Source organism: Convolutriloba macropyga, chromosome 4, assembly GCF_964194025.1.
Source record: "Convolutriloba macropyga chromosome 4, txConMacr16.3, whole genome shotgun sequence".
NCBI classification, from domain to species: domain Eukaryota; kingdom Metazoa; phylum Xenacoelomorpha; order Acoela; family Convolutidae; genus Convolutriloba; species Convolutriloba macropyga.
In genome coordinates this window covers 81,466,338-81,482,740 of record NC_134471.1, presented here as the reverse complement: position 1 = coordinate 81,482,740, position 16,403 = coordinate 81,466,338, and the positions used below count along the sequence as shown (strand labels likewise).

General features: G+C 35.1%; 1 protein-coding gene across 2 annotated transcripts; it reads left to right on the top strand.

Annotated features, from left to right (window-relative positions):
* Positions 1 to 1,042: 1,042 nt before the first annotated feature.
* On the top strand, positions 1,043 to 12,065 carry LOC142338713 (uncharacterized). Of its 2 annotated transcripts, none has more exons than XM_075388591.1 (3): positions 1,043 to 1,528; positions 7,762 to 7,893; positions 11,260 to 12,065. In XM_075388591.1, the coding sequence occupies exons 1-3, from the start codon at positions 1,264 to 1,266 to the stop codon at positions 11,898 to 11,900; spliced, it is 1,038 nt and encodes a 345-aa protein (XP_075244706.1). In that variant the 5' UTR covers positions 1,043 to 1,263; the 3' UTR covers positions 11,901 to 12,065. The 2 variants fall into 2 exon arrangements, with proteins under 2 accessions (XP_075244706.1, XP_075244705.1); XM_075388590.1 differs by having other exon boundaries at positions 11,224 to 12,065.
* Positions 12,066 to 16,403: the final 4,338 nt, after the last annotated feature.

The window sequence follows — 16,403 nt, the reverse complement described above, 5'->3', positions numbered from 1 at the left end:
CTGGCAAAAAGTTGCCTTTAAAGCAGTAGCGAAGCCTACAAGTACCATGAATCTATTAAAAAGAACAAATATAAACAAAGAATAACTGAGGTTGAGAAAGCAACGTTTTGTCCGCTTGTCTTCCCATGCACTGGTGGAGCTGGCCCATCTTTTTCAAAAGCGCGGAAACAACTGGCATCAAAGCTCTCTGCGCGAAGAGGACAGCTATGCTGATATCATATCGTATCTAAGGACAAAAACAAGCTTTGCTCTTAAGCGGAGTTCTATCCTCTGCATTCGTGGGTCAAGGACACTTAGGCGGCGCGAAATTGTAGATGCCTCGATGTGAGCTGTGGTTGAAGAAGGGAGGCTGTTAGTTTGACTCATCTACTTTGTTCATTATTTGTTTGTTTTCTAATGCTGTCTGTCTTTGGTATACTTCCTCATCTGATGGTTGTATATATCATTATATTGATAGATTTAAACTATGCGAAATGCTTTATGAAGACGTAGTGCTGGGAGGGCCCGGATGTAGCTTATAGTGTCGGCGTACGGCTCTCCGCGTTTTTCGCTAGATGGATACAATAATTATAAATGAAAATGTTTTGTAGGATCTTTAGTAAAACTTTTATGCATCGGAGAAATTCAATTATTGTGTATATGCAGATTTTGAAATGTATTTTTTCCATTATAATAGCGTAAACCGAGTGCAAGAAATGTTTGGCCCCTTATCTTCAGATGGAAACTTGACATCTGATAAAGGTGGTCTGACACAACAAGCGCTCACGATGTAGCAGTTACCGAATTGTGGTCTAGGTAATTAACAGTGCACTGTCAATTTGTAGGACAAGAGAATGGAATAGGGAAAGCATATTTTTAAGATCTCACCCTCCTTTGTATTTTGTATCATCAATTTCCGAACCATGGTATACGCCTCAGCAGGATCAGGCGATTATTGGCTTATTTGTTGAGATTAGTAGTAATTGCGTAACTGTTTGGATATTTGAACTGCAGAACAATGAAACTAAAGCCGAAATTACCCTAATTATGACTGGCCTTGTTAGCTGACTTCAAAGATTATTTTCTTTCAGTTGGTCATGTAGCTAACTATAGTAACATTTGTACCTGAGTCGCTTGAAAGCTGGATTGTTTATAGTTGCGCAGGTCCTTAAAGTTGTTTAATTATGCCTGTTTCGTTTTATCTAAATTTCGGCCCACTTGTCAAGATATCTCACAGCTGAAAATCTTGATCCGATTAAGCGGATCTATCACTGCAGCGCTACAATGGAGCAAGATCAACGAGGTGAAGTTCTGGAATGTGGTAAAGTTTTGTTAATTGGAGCAGCTTTGCTGGATCAAATAGTTCATGTATCCTCTGATTTCCTAAGAGAAAATCAACTAGAAGCGAATGCAACATACCACTGTAACAGAGAGCCTAGGCTGTACGCAGTCGTTGAACGATTTGAACGGGATTATGGGCACCAAATCATTCGTAAACCTGGCGGATCCGCCTTCAACACTGCACTTCATTACCACAGTCTCTATCAGGGTAATAATATTTGTAGCTTTTTGCCCATCGCCTTAAGGTATGAAAAAATCTGATCTTTTTTATTGGTTTCGTTTCTCACGTTGGCCTTCGTTATGTACTACTACTGCTACTACTACTATTACTATGGCATGCTTCAATTTGACTTATGGTCATTTTTTTCGAAGCGACTTTTTTGTAATCTACATTTTTCTCAAAAAAGCAGCAAGATTCACAAGTACTAAGTAATGAAGAATAGAATTGACGGCAAAAGCCATCAAAAAGCAAAATTGGAATAGATCCGCAAAATTTTTATGGGAAGAACATATCAGAAGTTGGTCACTAAATTTGTAGAATCAGAAAAATTGGAATTGTATTTAGTTTGGCGAATGTGTAATCTGAGTAAGTGTGAAGAAACTTCTTCAATATATATTTTGCTGACCTATAAGTTTTATTCCTCCATTGATAGGGTGAATAAGATAAGCTGCCAAAATTGATGTTGTTAAGATTAAGTATATTTTTAATTGATCTCAAACGGAGTTTGTAGCAATTATATTAGCCCTGTAGGTCTTTTTGTGCAATTTTTCGGTTGAGACTTTTCGTCTGACGCATTCCGCCCTCAAAAACGGGATAAACCGGTAGGGCCCAGCGGGCATTAAGTGCTCTTAGAGCTTTCTAGCTCTTCAGCTCAAACTGTTTTGGAGACTTATACTTATGGTGTGAAGAGGGGTTCTTAGAGGTTGAAGACCCCCCACTGTTGACCGACGATGAGCACCCCGGTGTAACCCCCCTTTGTGGCTAGCTGCTGACGAACAACCACTCCCTAAAAACAGGCAATTTTAAATTTTAAAAGAAAGTTAATTAAGAGAAAAGGTCAAATAAAAGATCAATTTATACTAATTTTAACAATTTTTTCAAGCTTTGTAATTTCGTCATTTTTTGAGTCATTTTCGTCATTTTTTGAGTTTTATCAGCCCTAGGTGTTGAGAAACCTACTCTAGGGTTTGATAATATGTCACTGCATATTTTCTGGTGGTAATAGAATTGTTTCAACATTTTAACATTGCGAATTTTAGCATTTTTTTTTTACAAAACTTGCAATATTTCTCAATTTTTTGTCAGTTTTTGTCCTTATTCAAGTTTTTCCCTACCCAGGGGCCAGAGAACCTCCCTATGGCTTTAATGTTAAGTTTCTGAAAAATTTTTGTTGGCTATGGAATAGTTTTCAACTTTTTATCCCAAATTTTATCAATTTTTTTTATGAAAGTTGCAATTTTTTAGGTTTATCCAGCCTCTAGAGCCAAGAAACCTCATCTAGGGTTTGATAATAGGTTTCTTTATAGTTTCTAACTGTAATGGAATGTTTTTCAAGATTTCAACATTAGGAATTTAGAATAATTAAAAAAATTGCAATTTTCAAATTTTTTGAAATTGTTTCATTTTTTTAGGTGTTTTCCAAACTCAAGAGCCACGAAACCTCCTCTCGGATTTGATACTAAGTTACCGCATTTGTTCTAGATGTAATGTAATGTTTTTCACGATTTTAGTATCACGAGTTCAAACAATTTTTTAAAAAAAACTGCAATTTTTTCAAGTTTTTTTGAATAATTTTTCAAATTTTTTCGCTCAACATGGCTCCTCCGAGGTTTGATATCCGGCTGTTTCATATTTTTTAGAGTTAATGGAATGGTTATCAATATTTAAATGACTCGAGTTTTTGCAATTTTTTTGATAAAATTTGTTTTTAAAAATCCCAGGGGCCAGAGAACCTCCCTATGGCTTTAATGTTAAGTTTCTGAAAAAATTTTGTTGGCTATAGAATAGTTTTCAACTTTTTAATATCCCAAATTTTATCAATTTTTTTTTATGAAAGTTGCAATTTTTTAGGTTTTTCCAGCCTCTAGAGCCAAGAAACCTCATCTATGGTTTGATAATAGGTTTCTTTATAGTTTCTAACTGTAATGGAATGTTTTTCAAGATTTCAACATTAGGAATTTAGAATAATTAAAAAAATTGCAATTTTCAAATTTTTTGAAATTGTTTCATTTTTTTAGGTTTTTTCCAAACTCAAGAGCCACGAAACCTCCTCTAGGATTTGATAGTAAGTTACCGCATTTGTTCTAGATGTAATGTAATGTTTTTCACGATTTTAGTATCACGAGTTCAAACAATTTTTTAAAAAAAACTGCAATTTTTTCAAGTTTTTTTGAATAATTTTTCAAATTTTTTCTCTCAACATGGCTCCTCCGAGGTTTGATATCCGGCTGTTTCATATTTTTTAGAGTTAATGGAATGGTTATCAATATTTGAATGACTCGAGTTTTTGCAATTTTTTTGATAAAATTTGTTTTTAAAAATTTTCGATAATTTATCATGTTCCAAGTTTATTGATCTTTTTGAGCCAGTGAAACTGTTTAGGGCTTGAAATAGGGATAGTGGATAATCTCTGGATACAATGAATTGGTTCTGAAGATATTAATATCAATATTTTTTGCAAGATTTTTGTTAAAATAGCTATTAGTTTTTAAATTTTTGAATATTTGTCCTTTTCTGAGTTTAACGATCATTACTGGCTAGCGAACCTTTTAAGTCTTGCAGATGGGTTACATGACAGAAATCCAGAGACAATAATTCGTCTATTACCCAAACCTCACGCCCCTTCAATCAAGTTAATGCTAGCCTCACTGAACAGTGGCTAGGTACTGACGAAGACAACCGCTCGCCGGTTGTTGAGTGCATTTTGCCCGACGTTAGTCGTTATGTTTATTTTATTTAACAAACACTTTTAATGTCGTAATCGTGCCGATATAAATTTTGTGGAACTCTTGAAAGAACAGATATGCTGGTCGATCAAAAGACCTTAAACTCGCTTGTTACTCTGAATATACAAGAACAGTTTTAAAACAACATTATTTGAAGCACAGTTGCTTATATTTATTACATAGACACCAAGCGTTTTACTTGTTTTTATGAAGCCACCCATAAATCGTCATGTAAGTATTGGTCGATAAAGCAACTCGGGTACGATGTATGTGATTATCAATTACTTCACTGCTTTTTCAAATTTGATGAAGAGGAATTTCCTGCTTTTTTCCCTTTGAATATTCTCTTATCTAAGAAATAATGCTGAAAAGTGGCTTGCTTCCTTAGAAACGTGGCTATCGGGGTGTGCATCTGATAGTTCTTCTCTGAATATTTGTCTGTATAATGCTAGTTCAATACATAATAAAAATCTCAAAATAAAAAAAACTGAATGAAGTGGAGGAATTTAGCTAAGCAATTCTTGTCGAAGCGTAGATCAAGGATAATGGAAAAGATGATTTCTTCCTTGAACAGTGCTGTTAGAGCGGTTATTCCTGTAAAAAATTTTTCAGGTCTAGAAAAGTAAGAGGCAGGTTAGCTTCTTATGATACTTTTTTCCAATTGAAAATGTTAAGCCTATAGAAATCAGGACACATGAAAAATTCTACATAAGACGAAAATAAAATGAAGTGGGAAAAATTTGAGTCGATGGCTTTTGCAAACAATCTTGTTAGTGGCAATACACCGGATCTTGCTGAAAAAGGTAGTTTTTTGAAAAGTTGACTATGTGAATTTACATCAGCCCTCAAGTCAGTATCGGATAATAAATTGCCGTTTTTCGCAAAAATTAAAAAATGGGAGGAAAATGCAAAAGGTGTAATCGCAAAAATCCTACTTTTGAAAACAAAAAATTGTTTTTTTTGAACCTGTAACCGTAAGCTTAGATTTATTTGCAGTAAAAAATAGTATTTCTTGAAAACCATGTTGCAGCAATAACTTAAAGGTTAAGTTATTAGTCTAAGTTAATCTTTAAGTTATTGGTTTAAGTTATTAATGCATGGAGAACCTGAGTGACTTGCAGATATTTTTAACGATGTTGTGTTCATAATATTGAATTGCTTTTGTAATCCTTACCTTCAACAAATGGCCTATGTATTGTCAATTTGAGCAAAGCTGCGAGAGAAGTACTTGAAACAATCACAGCTATTGATGTTCTCAGAATATTTTCTCAGATTTAAGCTGTGCCTCGTCAATCATTTGCTGCCAACTAAGCTCTCTGAAGCCGCTTTATCAAATATGCTGAACTTTTTGCACAAAGGTGATTAATTTACCAGTCCAAACAGGTTTTTCTCTAAAGGAACTGAAAGAGGGCATTGTGAAGCGATTCGTAGAAACTTCTAAACCTGATCCAGAAGTTTAATCAAACTACCGTCTGAAAATTTATTAACTGTATCAATTTTGAGTAATTTAGTTTGCATCTTAGTCTAGTAATATTATTAATAAGTGACCATCGTTGGTCACATTCCTTAAAATCAGCCACGCTTAATGTTTTCTACTGCCGTCTCTGTTAATTCGACGAATAGAGTGATATAATAAGTTCTGGTTTACAGCTCTCTTCTACTTTTGATATAATTCTTTATAATATTTTATTTGGAAGTTTTATAGGACAGAATTGGTCTGAAAGCCGCTTTACTATAGTTTATTAAAAGTTCTCTCTCTCTCTCTCTCTAACTGCTCTCAAGAAGTTTTCATTGACAGCGGTAATTCGAATGGGGTGGTAATTTCGGCTGTATGATGCAAGGGTTGGTCTGATGTTTTCTATTCTCGTGGATTGGGAGAAATAATTTTGAACTCCCTTTTTTATACAGACGATAATGTTCGTTTCTTTGTTTTTAACCCAGCGCATAGGCAATTGAAGTATGAAATAAAGGATATTCAGGAGTTGTTTACCAATGTTAGATTAAAGCTGACTGAAAATGTGATTGTAAAAAAGTTTAAAATAGTAAATCGTGGCCTTTTAAATATGTATGCCTGATGATAGCGATTACAGTCCAAGTTAAAGTAACCTGTCGTACACTTAACATAAGCGATATTTCAATTCCGTTTGTCCGAGCGCATATAATGCCCGTTATAATATTTACTCGTTTCTGAGTCATGTCAAAACGAAAAAAATGTTAGGTTGATCTTGTGTTTGGTCATATCGCGTCTTGATTATTGGAACCCCTTATGTTATGGCTTGCCAATTGTTCTTTTGTCAAAGCTAAACCGAAGCTTTGACAAAAGACCATTTGGCAAACCATAAAGTAAGGAGTTCCAATAATCAAGAAGCGATATGATCAAACACCGGATCAATTCTAATCAATTTTTTTCTCTTTTTTTTATGTTTCATCTTGAGCCTTGAATGCCAAGATTGGTCTGCCTAAAACGACTCCATTTGTTTAGGCTTTGCTTTTATTCAATATACTATTGGTCGCTCGCCGTTATATGCATCAATCTTTTAGATTCCGTGCTTACATCCCGGAACTAATTAGCCGAAACAGCACAGTTTTGAGACGACAGTATTTTTTTACCCATTTTTTTACTTCGTCTAACAGATTTTTGTTTCGTCTTACCCTGAATTCTTGGAATTGACTTTTTCAATGACTTGCCTCACTCAACAAAATGACTTCTGAACTCACTTATGGAACTTTAAATTTTATGAACATTTACTTGTTAAAGGTCAATAGTGTGCATCTAAGTACTGCCAAAGATATATGCCCTAATTCTTGATTATTAGAGTCCTGAGTTTTTGATTTCGAATATTAATTTTGGGATCTTCTCCGTTTGTGCCCCCAGTACATTATGCGCCCCCAAGTTACAGAGCACGTGCCATTACATAGTAAGTAATTATGTAAAAAATATTGAACGTGCATCTGAGGGGTGCAAATAATATGCGCCCACTAAGCTGAGGGGGCGCAAACGGAAAAAATCCTAATTTTGAAAAGCCCTATTAGGGCTTTCTCCTTATAGAGCTTATTTGTCTCATAAAAATTACAGTCCAAAGCTAACCCGAAAAGTCTAGTGGTCTATTAAAGGACTGGTGGTCGATCTGTCTATCTAATCTCTTTAGTTGTTTCAATTCATGGAAGGCCCCAAGCGTCTCTCGCGGCAATTTTCCGGCAATCTGCCGGTTATGTTTATAATCTCCTGGTGCCTAAACAAATCATAATATGATAGAATGCCATCCCCTCATGCTGTAGCTGTAGGACTTCTTTTTTGAAGCCTCAGATATTTAGTTTACTGATCTGTAGAGGAATAAATTCCAAGCCAGAGTAAACTAGAGCATCGGTGCGAAGACCATCTGGGGTTCTGCTCTTTGAGGGGTTTGCTGCCTTAAACTTTTGAACACTTCTCTTTTAAAATATTGGCAGTGTCGAGATTCTAAACGGTGCTTAATTCATTAATAATTATTTTAGGTGCTGATGACAGAGACGAAGCAATTGCGTGTCAGATAGTGGGATTGGTTGGAAAGAATGATCACTGTGATTGGCTGAAGGAGAGAGCAGAAGAAAAACAATTGGACGCAATTTGGCTCTGCAACACCTCTGGCATCTTTTTTGTTAAACATTTGCACAGCAAAATTTTAGCTATCTATGAACGACAAGCAAGTCTCTTTGGCAGCTTTGCTTCATTTTTGAATGTTCATTAGTTTACTGCAGTTTAAATTATAACATTAGGGTAACAGTAAATGAGTTGGATAAATAGCCTCAAAGATGAGAATGGTTGATATACAGTTACCTCCCATATCATTGATTTTTAATACTTTTGAATCAGGCGAACTCATGTTCTCTATTAAACTACAACTTCTTTTTGATGGTAGTTCTGGCCATACAAATCGCCGCGTTAGAACTACCACTATCACAACCAAATAAAAAATTCTTAGCAGCAGTTCATCGAAGCGGAAAACTGCTGATTTCCTTTTCATGATAGGTTTTTTATTTGGTCCTATTTTGAATATTCCCAAAAAGTAATATTATCAGCATGGACAATAAGAAATCACATAAAACTCCAAGGATATTGAGAACAACCCAAGCCCGGAGACATACATGGAAGAAATCAAAAGTCTAATTAATTCAGTTCCAAAGAACATTTAATTTTTCCTTAAGTGTCGCAGTATAGTTAAGAAACGCAACGCATTAAAGCAAATAATATTGGACACTGGGCCAAGTACTATCTACGGGCTTAGTGAGACCTGATTGACAATGAAAGATAACCACCATCTGTGCGAAATTGATTCCGGATCATTTAACTGTTTCACTGCAGATCGCGAAGTAAAAAATGACAAGCAAATTAAAAAGGCGGAGACGTTACGTTTCTAAAAGAGTTGAATCGGGAAACATCTGGGTTAAATGCAAGACCTCTTCGAAAAACATCCTCATTGTTCGACTAGTGTATAATACACAGAAAGAGTTCAGTAGCCCTTTTATATTGACTATCTTAATGAAAAAAAGAGAGTCGTTAGATACAATTTTGAAGCCATACCACTTAGAGTCTTGCAACAAGCTAACATCAACTTCAAAATTTGGTTACACTCTTATTGGTTATATAATTGCTGATCGTTCAAGCCTAGAGCGCGCGCAATATCATATCTTAGAATTAGGCCTTAGAGCAGATCATTTTGCTACACTTCTTATACTGGCTGAAACAAAAGAAGAAAAACGTAAACCGGTCAAAAATTAAAATTGATAAGGCAAAATATTCTCAAACAATTTTTTCTTACTGTCTTTTACAATTATTCAGGCAAACGTTCTACAATTCCGATTATCCAGTTTTTATGTTTTAAGAAATTGTTGGAAACATACCAAGCCATTATTGGTTGCGCCCCACCAAAATTTTTTTATATGCGGAGAGAGAATCCTAAGTTATTTTTCCTATCAGAAATTGTTAATGCGGAGTTGATAAGAAAAACAAAACAAAAAAATTGAAAATCATTAACGGAAACAGAAACAAAATGAAAGAAATGGGGCTAGCGAGAAATTTAAGAACTCCTGTTGTTTATGTTAAAAATGTTAGGGTAATAGCAAATCTCTTCAACTACCAGTATTCGAAATTTGGTGACTACTCTTCTCAAAAGAAATAGAAAAATCGCTTTTGAAGAATTATGAAAAGGTCTTCTAGAAAAAGAGAAAGTTGTCCTTTAGATTTGTTTCTGTGCAGTAAGTGTATAGTGTTGTTTGATCGCTCAATCCGAATTAAAAGCTTCGCCTTTCAACAATTCCAGCCTGGGCACTAAAAGATGGCGCAAAATTCTTAGTACCACATCTCACTATGCTGTTTAATCAATGGATTGACCGAAATACTTTTCCATTAGAATTTTGAAAAGCATTTCGTTCTCTCATTCTAAAAAAAGAAGAACCAGACAATCCAGAAATTTACAAACCAATATCTGTTACAAGCGCGCTCTTCTAAGTTTTTTAGATGCGTGTTTAAAGCCAAATGAATTCACCTTTGAACAAAATCAGAAGTCTATCACCCAGGCACTTTCATTTCAAGAGCTCTTTTTAAACACTAGACGCTCTTTTTTTTTACAGAGACTGTACGCTGCAAAATTGCTATCAATGAGTTTGTCTCAACTGCTTTGCTGGATCTATCTAAAGCTTTCGAATCAATCAAACTTGATGTACGTTACCAGAAGCTATACTCATTGGGTTTTTAAAGGAGCGCACCCCAATTCATACCAGCATTTACTCAACTACGACTACAGAAAGTTTTGGTGAATCTGACTGAATTGATCTTTACCGGGGTGCCGCGCAAGGAACTGTGCTCGGACCCTTAGTGTTCAATTTTTTCGTCAATGATTTAGAATATTTGAGGATTCTTTGGAAAATTTGACCTTCTACTTTGACAGAAATAGTCTAAAATTGAACAGATCAAAACCAGACTTCCATGTAATCTGCGAAAGGTCTAAAAAATTGTTGAAGCAACACCTGTTCTATAAATTTTAGTGGTGAAAAGTTAACAATGTTCAGTGAAATACTAGCAGTGAAATAAAGTTAAGTGATATACTAAGTTCTGGACAAAAATTCGAAATCCCAAGAATAACTAAAAAATGTTTTGCGAAGAATGGCTTATTGAATAAGAGCAAGTTATGCAATCAAGAGCTCTTTCGGGGCGTATGCAAGAATATGAATGCACTAGTTGTTAGTCGTTTGCACTATAGTACAGTCTTTTTGAGTGGCATTAAGCGTTCTCTTCTATTTTCACTTGAGAAATAGCTAAACTGGGCAATAAACTCCTGCTTCAACAGAAAATATGACTCATATCATGAAGTAAAGTTACAATATGAAATACTTACTCTTGATTAATTATTTAGGATGAAATAAGCTAGTTTCTTGCAAAAAGTTTTATCAAATAGAGCTCATACAGTTTTCCTAAAATTAGGAGAATTTCCTACACTGCACTACCAAAAACAAATTTTCTCCATCTCAAATATAAATCGCATTACCTTAAGAACTGTTTTTTTTTCGCCAGAGCTATAGAGTCCTGGAATGACTTCATCATATCTAATCCAATTAGTAATAATTCTGAATTTAAAACCGTGAAAAAAATTAGGACCCATTTCTTTATGAAATTTCAAACTTCTCATAACCTATGTTATGGAAACCTGTCATGGAGAGACTTTAAATTCAGTTAATTTTAATACAATAAATTAATTTTTGTCCTAAACAAAAGCAATGATTTGTGCATTTACCCTACACTCCCATCGGCATGGTATTTATATCTGTCTTTGGAATTCAAGTGTTCTTTTTTTAGTATTTTGATAAATTTGCATAAAATGACGTAAAGATTTTTATGGTTGTGTTTGATGGTGGTCAACTAGGGAGGCATGTAGCATTGAAGTCCTTGAAATGACTTACAAAATAAAAGATGCCCGACAGGAGTTACTGGTAAATGTTGCGTACTGCTCTGCGAAGGTAATCGCTGCCTTGTATCTCTCGGAGGAGCTGATGACGTAACACCCGAGACGCTATTACGTAATTCTGAGTTTGTTACGTCACTGGAGGCTGCCAAGGGCCTTTACATGGTGGCCTTTGTCCTTTTACATCCAAATTATTGGGTATTTTTATTTCTCGCGGAGAAAATATCGAAATGGAACATTTTGATGGTATTTAATTTATCGTCTTACAAAATTCTTGAATCAAAAACTATGAAAGAGCGAGTATGGGATGCGTTGAAATTTTCTGATTATGTAATAGGTAATTATGAAGAATTTGCAGCTTTTACAGGTATTGTCGACCCTTACAAAGCTATTTTATACGTCCAGAAACGGGTTGTGGGTTCCGCAGTTAACGGTAAACAAATTGTTGTCGTCATGACCCGAGGCGATAAATCGACCTTGACCTGTTTGAAAGAGCAAATCGAAGAATTTGCGGTAAAGAGATTTGATGCCAATATTTTAAAAGGCGATGGTGAGACAATGTTGGATACGAATGGTGCTGGGGATGCATTTGCAGCTGGATTTGTTTTTGGGATTTGCAATGGAAGAGATTTAGCTCAATCTGTTAAACTTGCAAACGAAACTGCTTTTAATTGTATAAAACAATCGGCTGTGTAAGACGTATGAAGTGTTATTTTTGGAGGTAGCACAAACTAATGTTTTCTATTTTTCCGATTTTGTATATACTCTAGATTTTATCCAAAAATTCATATCGATTCAATGCTACAAGATTCTATATTTTACAGTAATTTTTTTAAATGAATTCAGATTGTTTTCCAACTATTCTTTTTCGGTTGATAAAAGAGCCTTAGTTGCTGCTCATCTCTCGAAGTCCGTTTTTGGAAGAAAAAATAAAAATGATGAAAAATGAAATGGTTTTTCAGTTACCAACCAGTCCAATTGAAATACGCGAAAGGAACGTCATACAGATTGCTCTCTCTAAGAGCTCTACTAGTCCTTAACAGTAAAATTCTCTGAAGCTGCTGAGAATACACAAAATCAGGGTGTAATGGTCAATTTTGCTATTTAATATTGTTCCGACCTCATGCAAAGAGTGAGGGAAGTTTCTATCTCACTTTTGACCTCTAAAACTATATTGGAGAGAAATTGCTCATAAAAGAAAATGTATCTTTTCCGTTTGTGCACCCCAGCTTAGTGGGCGCATATTATTTGCACCTCCCAGACGCACGCGCCATATTTTTACATTATGAATTACTATGTAATGGCACGTGCTCTGTAACTGGGGACGCATAACGTTCTGTGACGTACTGGGGGGGGGGGCACAAACGGAAAAGATCCAAGAAAATAATTAGTAACTCTCTTACTAAGTTTGAACCAGTTGTTGTTATCTTCTGTCCTTTCCGGTGTGCCTCTTCCGAAACATTTTGGGACTGTCACGTGGGTTCTCAAACACGTTTAAATGAGTTGTCTTACGATTTCCCGATGATAATACAAGACCACGTAAACAAAAGCTGCGTTTTTGTGAAGCGCATTCCCAATTCTAGAATCTAAACTGTGCTGTGAACTTTAAACCGATCAAGTCTAGGAATCCATCTTAGAAACTTAAGTCCGAAGAGGTCAGTTGAAAAGTAAAACTTCAAGCAAAATTTTTGCATACAAATGCGTTATTTGTATGGAGAATTTTCGCTTTCCAACCACCAGGTAGCAGGACAGAAAAATTGATCTCAAGTCTGCCGCATTTTTTTAATTGAATACGTTTTGGCAAACTATTGAAACTGGCTTTTTGGCCTTAACTTTTATCACCAATCGCATGACATCAATGTTTATTTGAAAACTTGAAGCTGTTCAAACTTACAAGGGTGGACAATCTTCAAAGTTGAACATTCTCGTTCGACTGTTTGAAAACCTCCTGTATAATTGAGTTAAAAATCAATAAAAGTATTACCACCAACCGAAAAATTTATAGCCAGAAACATATTGAATAAATTCAACCATCCTAAAGTAATTCTTCTATCAAAACTAAATAATGTCCAGACTAATTAAAACTAATTTAATCAACCGATTCACAACTATCCAAAATTCAAAGGGTGCAAACTGGTTATTTTTCAATTTCAAGGTATTAAAGCTGACAAATATCTTACCAGAAGGAATAGGAAGACTTCCATATCTTTTAAAGAAAATCATTACGAAGGAAAAAATTAAGAAATAAAATCAAGATTTCTACCTCCTCAGGGTAAGAAAAGGTACCGGCAAGGTAAGTTGGACAAGTTTTCATGACTGGAAAAAAGTAGTTGCTGAGCATGAAACATAAGTTCTATTGAATTTTGAAATTAGCGAACGAAGTGAACCACGGAGCTCAGATCATCTTCAGCAAAAATTTACGTAGATATGTTGTAGCTTGTTACTGACCTGGTGCGTCCACCGTTGCACGTATACGTTAGGTCAAAATGTTCTACATGAAAAGACACGTTAGTTAATGCTAATAAAAACTGATACGGTTGAGTACATTCAAACACAACAAAACTCATCATTCGGGAGAAGAACGCAAACGATCGCGAAAGCAAGCAGGAGCTGAAGAGAGAGAGAGAGAGAGAGAGAGAGAGAGAGAGAGAGAGAGCGGAGTAGTTGGTTCTCAAGTGAGAAAAAATTGTAGTTTTCTATTGAGTTCTCAGTAGAAGAACACAGTTTCGTATTTGCAGTTAGTGAAACCGCTGAGCTATCCGATATAGTTGGTAGAGAGGATAAAATTTCCGGTCAGTAAAAGCTCTTGGGAGGCAGAATTTCTGAGCGTTATTTAGGTAAGAAGTCAATTGAACGAATTTCGGATACTTGTGAATAGGTTGATTGAATTAGGTAGTGTGGACTTTATTTAGTCTTGATTGAAAAATTTCTTTAGGATGGTTGAATATATTCAAATATATATTTCTGGATATAACTTTTTTGGTTGCTGGTATTACTTCTATTGATTTTTAATTCTAATATCCAGAAGGAAGTTTTCAAACAGTCGAACGATCAACTTTTTTGGGGACAGAATAGAACACTACAAACAGGTGGACAAACCACTGAACAAATGTTTCGGATTTTAGGTAGAGTTTTGGTAGCTGGCCGTTCCCCAGCTAGAAGTCTTCTAACGCCCAAAAATTTCTACTGGATTTGGATTTTTAATCTATATTTTGTAACATCAAAACGGCGTTTTTGTCCACTTATCCTTGAAAATGGCGGCATGGCTTTACCCCTATATATTTATATATTTTCGGTTTGCGGTGACGTCTCTCGCATCAGCAATCAAAAACTTTTTTTCACAGTTGAGAATTCATAGAATGTGGCACAACATTGTTAGGGTATCTTATTGTTTTGTTTATTAGTGTTTTTTATATGTCTTGTGATAGCCTTTCTGCTCTTCTTCGGAAATCAGATTCAGCTATCTGTCCTGAACACATTTTTTGCCAATAACATTTTTAACTTTTTCTATGGAGGGGATTTTTTTGAATTATGTTCTGAGAATTATGTTCTGAGATTCGAACATTATTTTAGTGATGGTTTCTCCTCCAAGTTGTCCGTGAATGAACAACGGACAAAAGCTCTGTTGATGAATTGCTCTTCAATTCATTTAATCGTGATCTTGAATAAAAGTATTGGCAGTAGAAACAAAAACTCGAAAAGATAAACTTTGTTTTGTTTCCTAAAAAAGATTATTTTATTATTAGGTTATAAGAGTTATTCTATGTAACATGTGCTTATAGGCAATTGAATTGATTGCAGGACGGAATATATGAACAAAAAGGGAAGAATTTTGTCAATTTTGCTCCTAGATTTCCTAAGTCTTCTGCTGTAAAATCTGTTTGCTACATTTTACTTGGCGATTTGTTATACAAACAATTTTATTGATCAATCCATGCTATTCATCCATTGCTATTCATCATATATGCTAACGGCTTACCGCGTGCCTGTCCCAAACTAAATGTTATTCTGTTCGCTGACGATACAACTGTTACTCCAACAAGACTTGATGAAAATCTGATTCAGAATGAGCTCAATGCACTCAGCCTCTGGTTAGCCGCGAATAAGCTAGTTGTAAACGTAGATGAAACTATTCATCTAAACTTCAAAATAGGTGCTTTTAATTCTATTTCCTCGTTCAGTTTTAATCATTCTATTGTGAACAACAGTATGTGCTGTAACTGTCTCGGAGTATATTTGGACTCGATGTTATGGTTCAGAAAACACGTAGAGAGTATTAGGTTTCGACTTGCCAGACAAGCCGGTATAATATCTAAACTGCGGTATTAAATTCCGAGAGCTCAGTTCAACTACTATAAAGCAAACATAACCGCCCTATTACAGTATTGTGTACTTGTATACGGATGCTGTAGCTTCAGGACATTGAGACCTCTTCACATTCAGAGGAAAATATGACTTTGAGACCTCTCCACAGGAAAAATACTGAGGCTCTTTCCATTCCGGGATAAAAAGACTAACGTGGTTGATTTTTTCGTGAGGAAAAAAATACTAACTGTTTATGAGCTAACATTTATACGAATTGCTCAAATATGTGGTAAAATCACTGAAGGGCATGCATAGTGATAGTAGCTAAAATAGTTTTTTCGAATATCACAATAACGTAAGACGCACTAGAAATACCCAGATTAAACTACTCAAAGAACCGTCCTTCAAAAAAGCCTTCCAGAGAAGTTGAGTTTCCTTCCGTTGCGTCAAATTTTTATTAGTCTTTGTAAAAGTGGAATCATTGACAAAAACTTTTGAAATCTGAAACCGAAGGAAATCAGTTTTTTATTATAAACTGAGAGAATCGGTTCTCCTGGATAACTTGTTCTTAGTGAATTGTGTTCGTAAATCAAATTTTTTAAAGTTTTTTTAAGCATGGATGTACAGGTTATATAATGCTTAGAGATATCATGCGAGTTTTTACTACAATGAACAGATCAAAAATTTGTGGCACAGAAAATTTTAGCATAGTTCAATAAAAATCGATCACTTTTCGTCAAAAGTTGTTTTCAGCTTAGCTAGAGGGCAATATTGCCACGGCCTCCTGTCCTCTCCGAGATAATCTGTTAACTTATCTATGTATAATATTTCTTTGGAGAAATAAATTATTTCTGTTTCTTTCTTTCAATCTCGTTTTTCAGAGACTGATCACAC

Coding starts and splice junctions, on each gene's coding strand:
- LOC142338713 (XM_075388590.1), top strand. CDS start 1,264: ATGGAGCAAGATCAACGAGGTGAAGTTCTGGAATGTGGTAAAGTTTTG. Junction 1,529..7,761: donor TTACCACAGTCTCTATCAGG/GTAATAATATTT, acceptor TAATTATTTTAG/GTGCTGATGACAGAGACGAA. Junction 7,894..11,223: donor TTGGCTCTGCAACACCTCTG/GCATCTTTTTTG, acceptor GATGCCCGACAG/GAGTTACTGGTAAATGTTGC.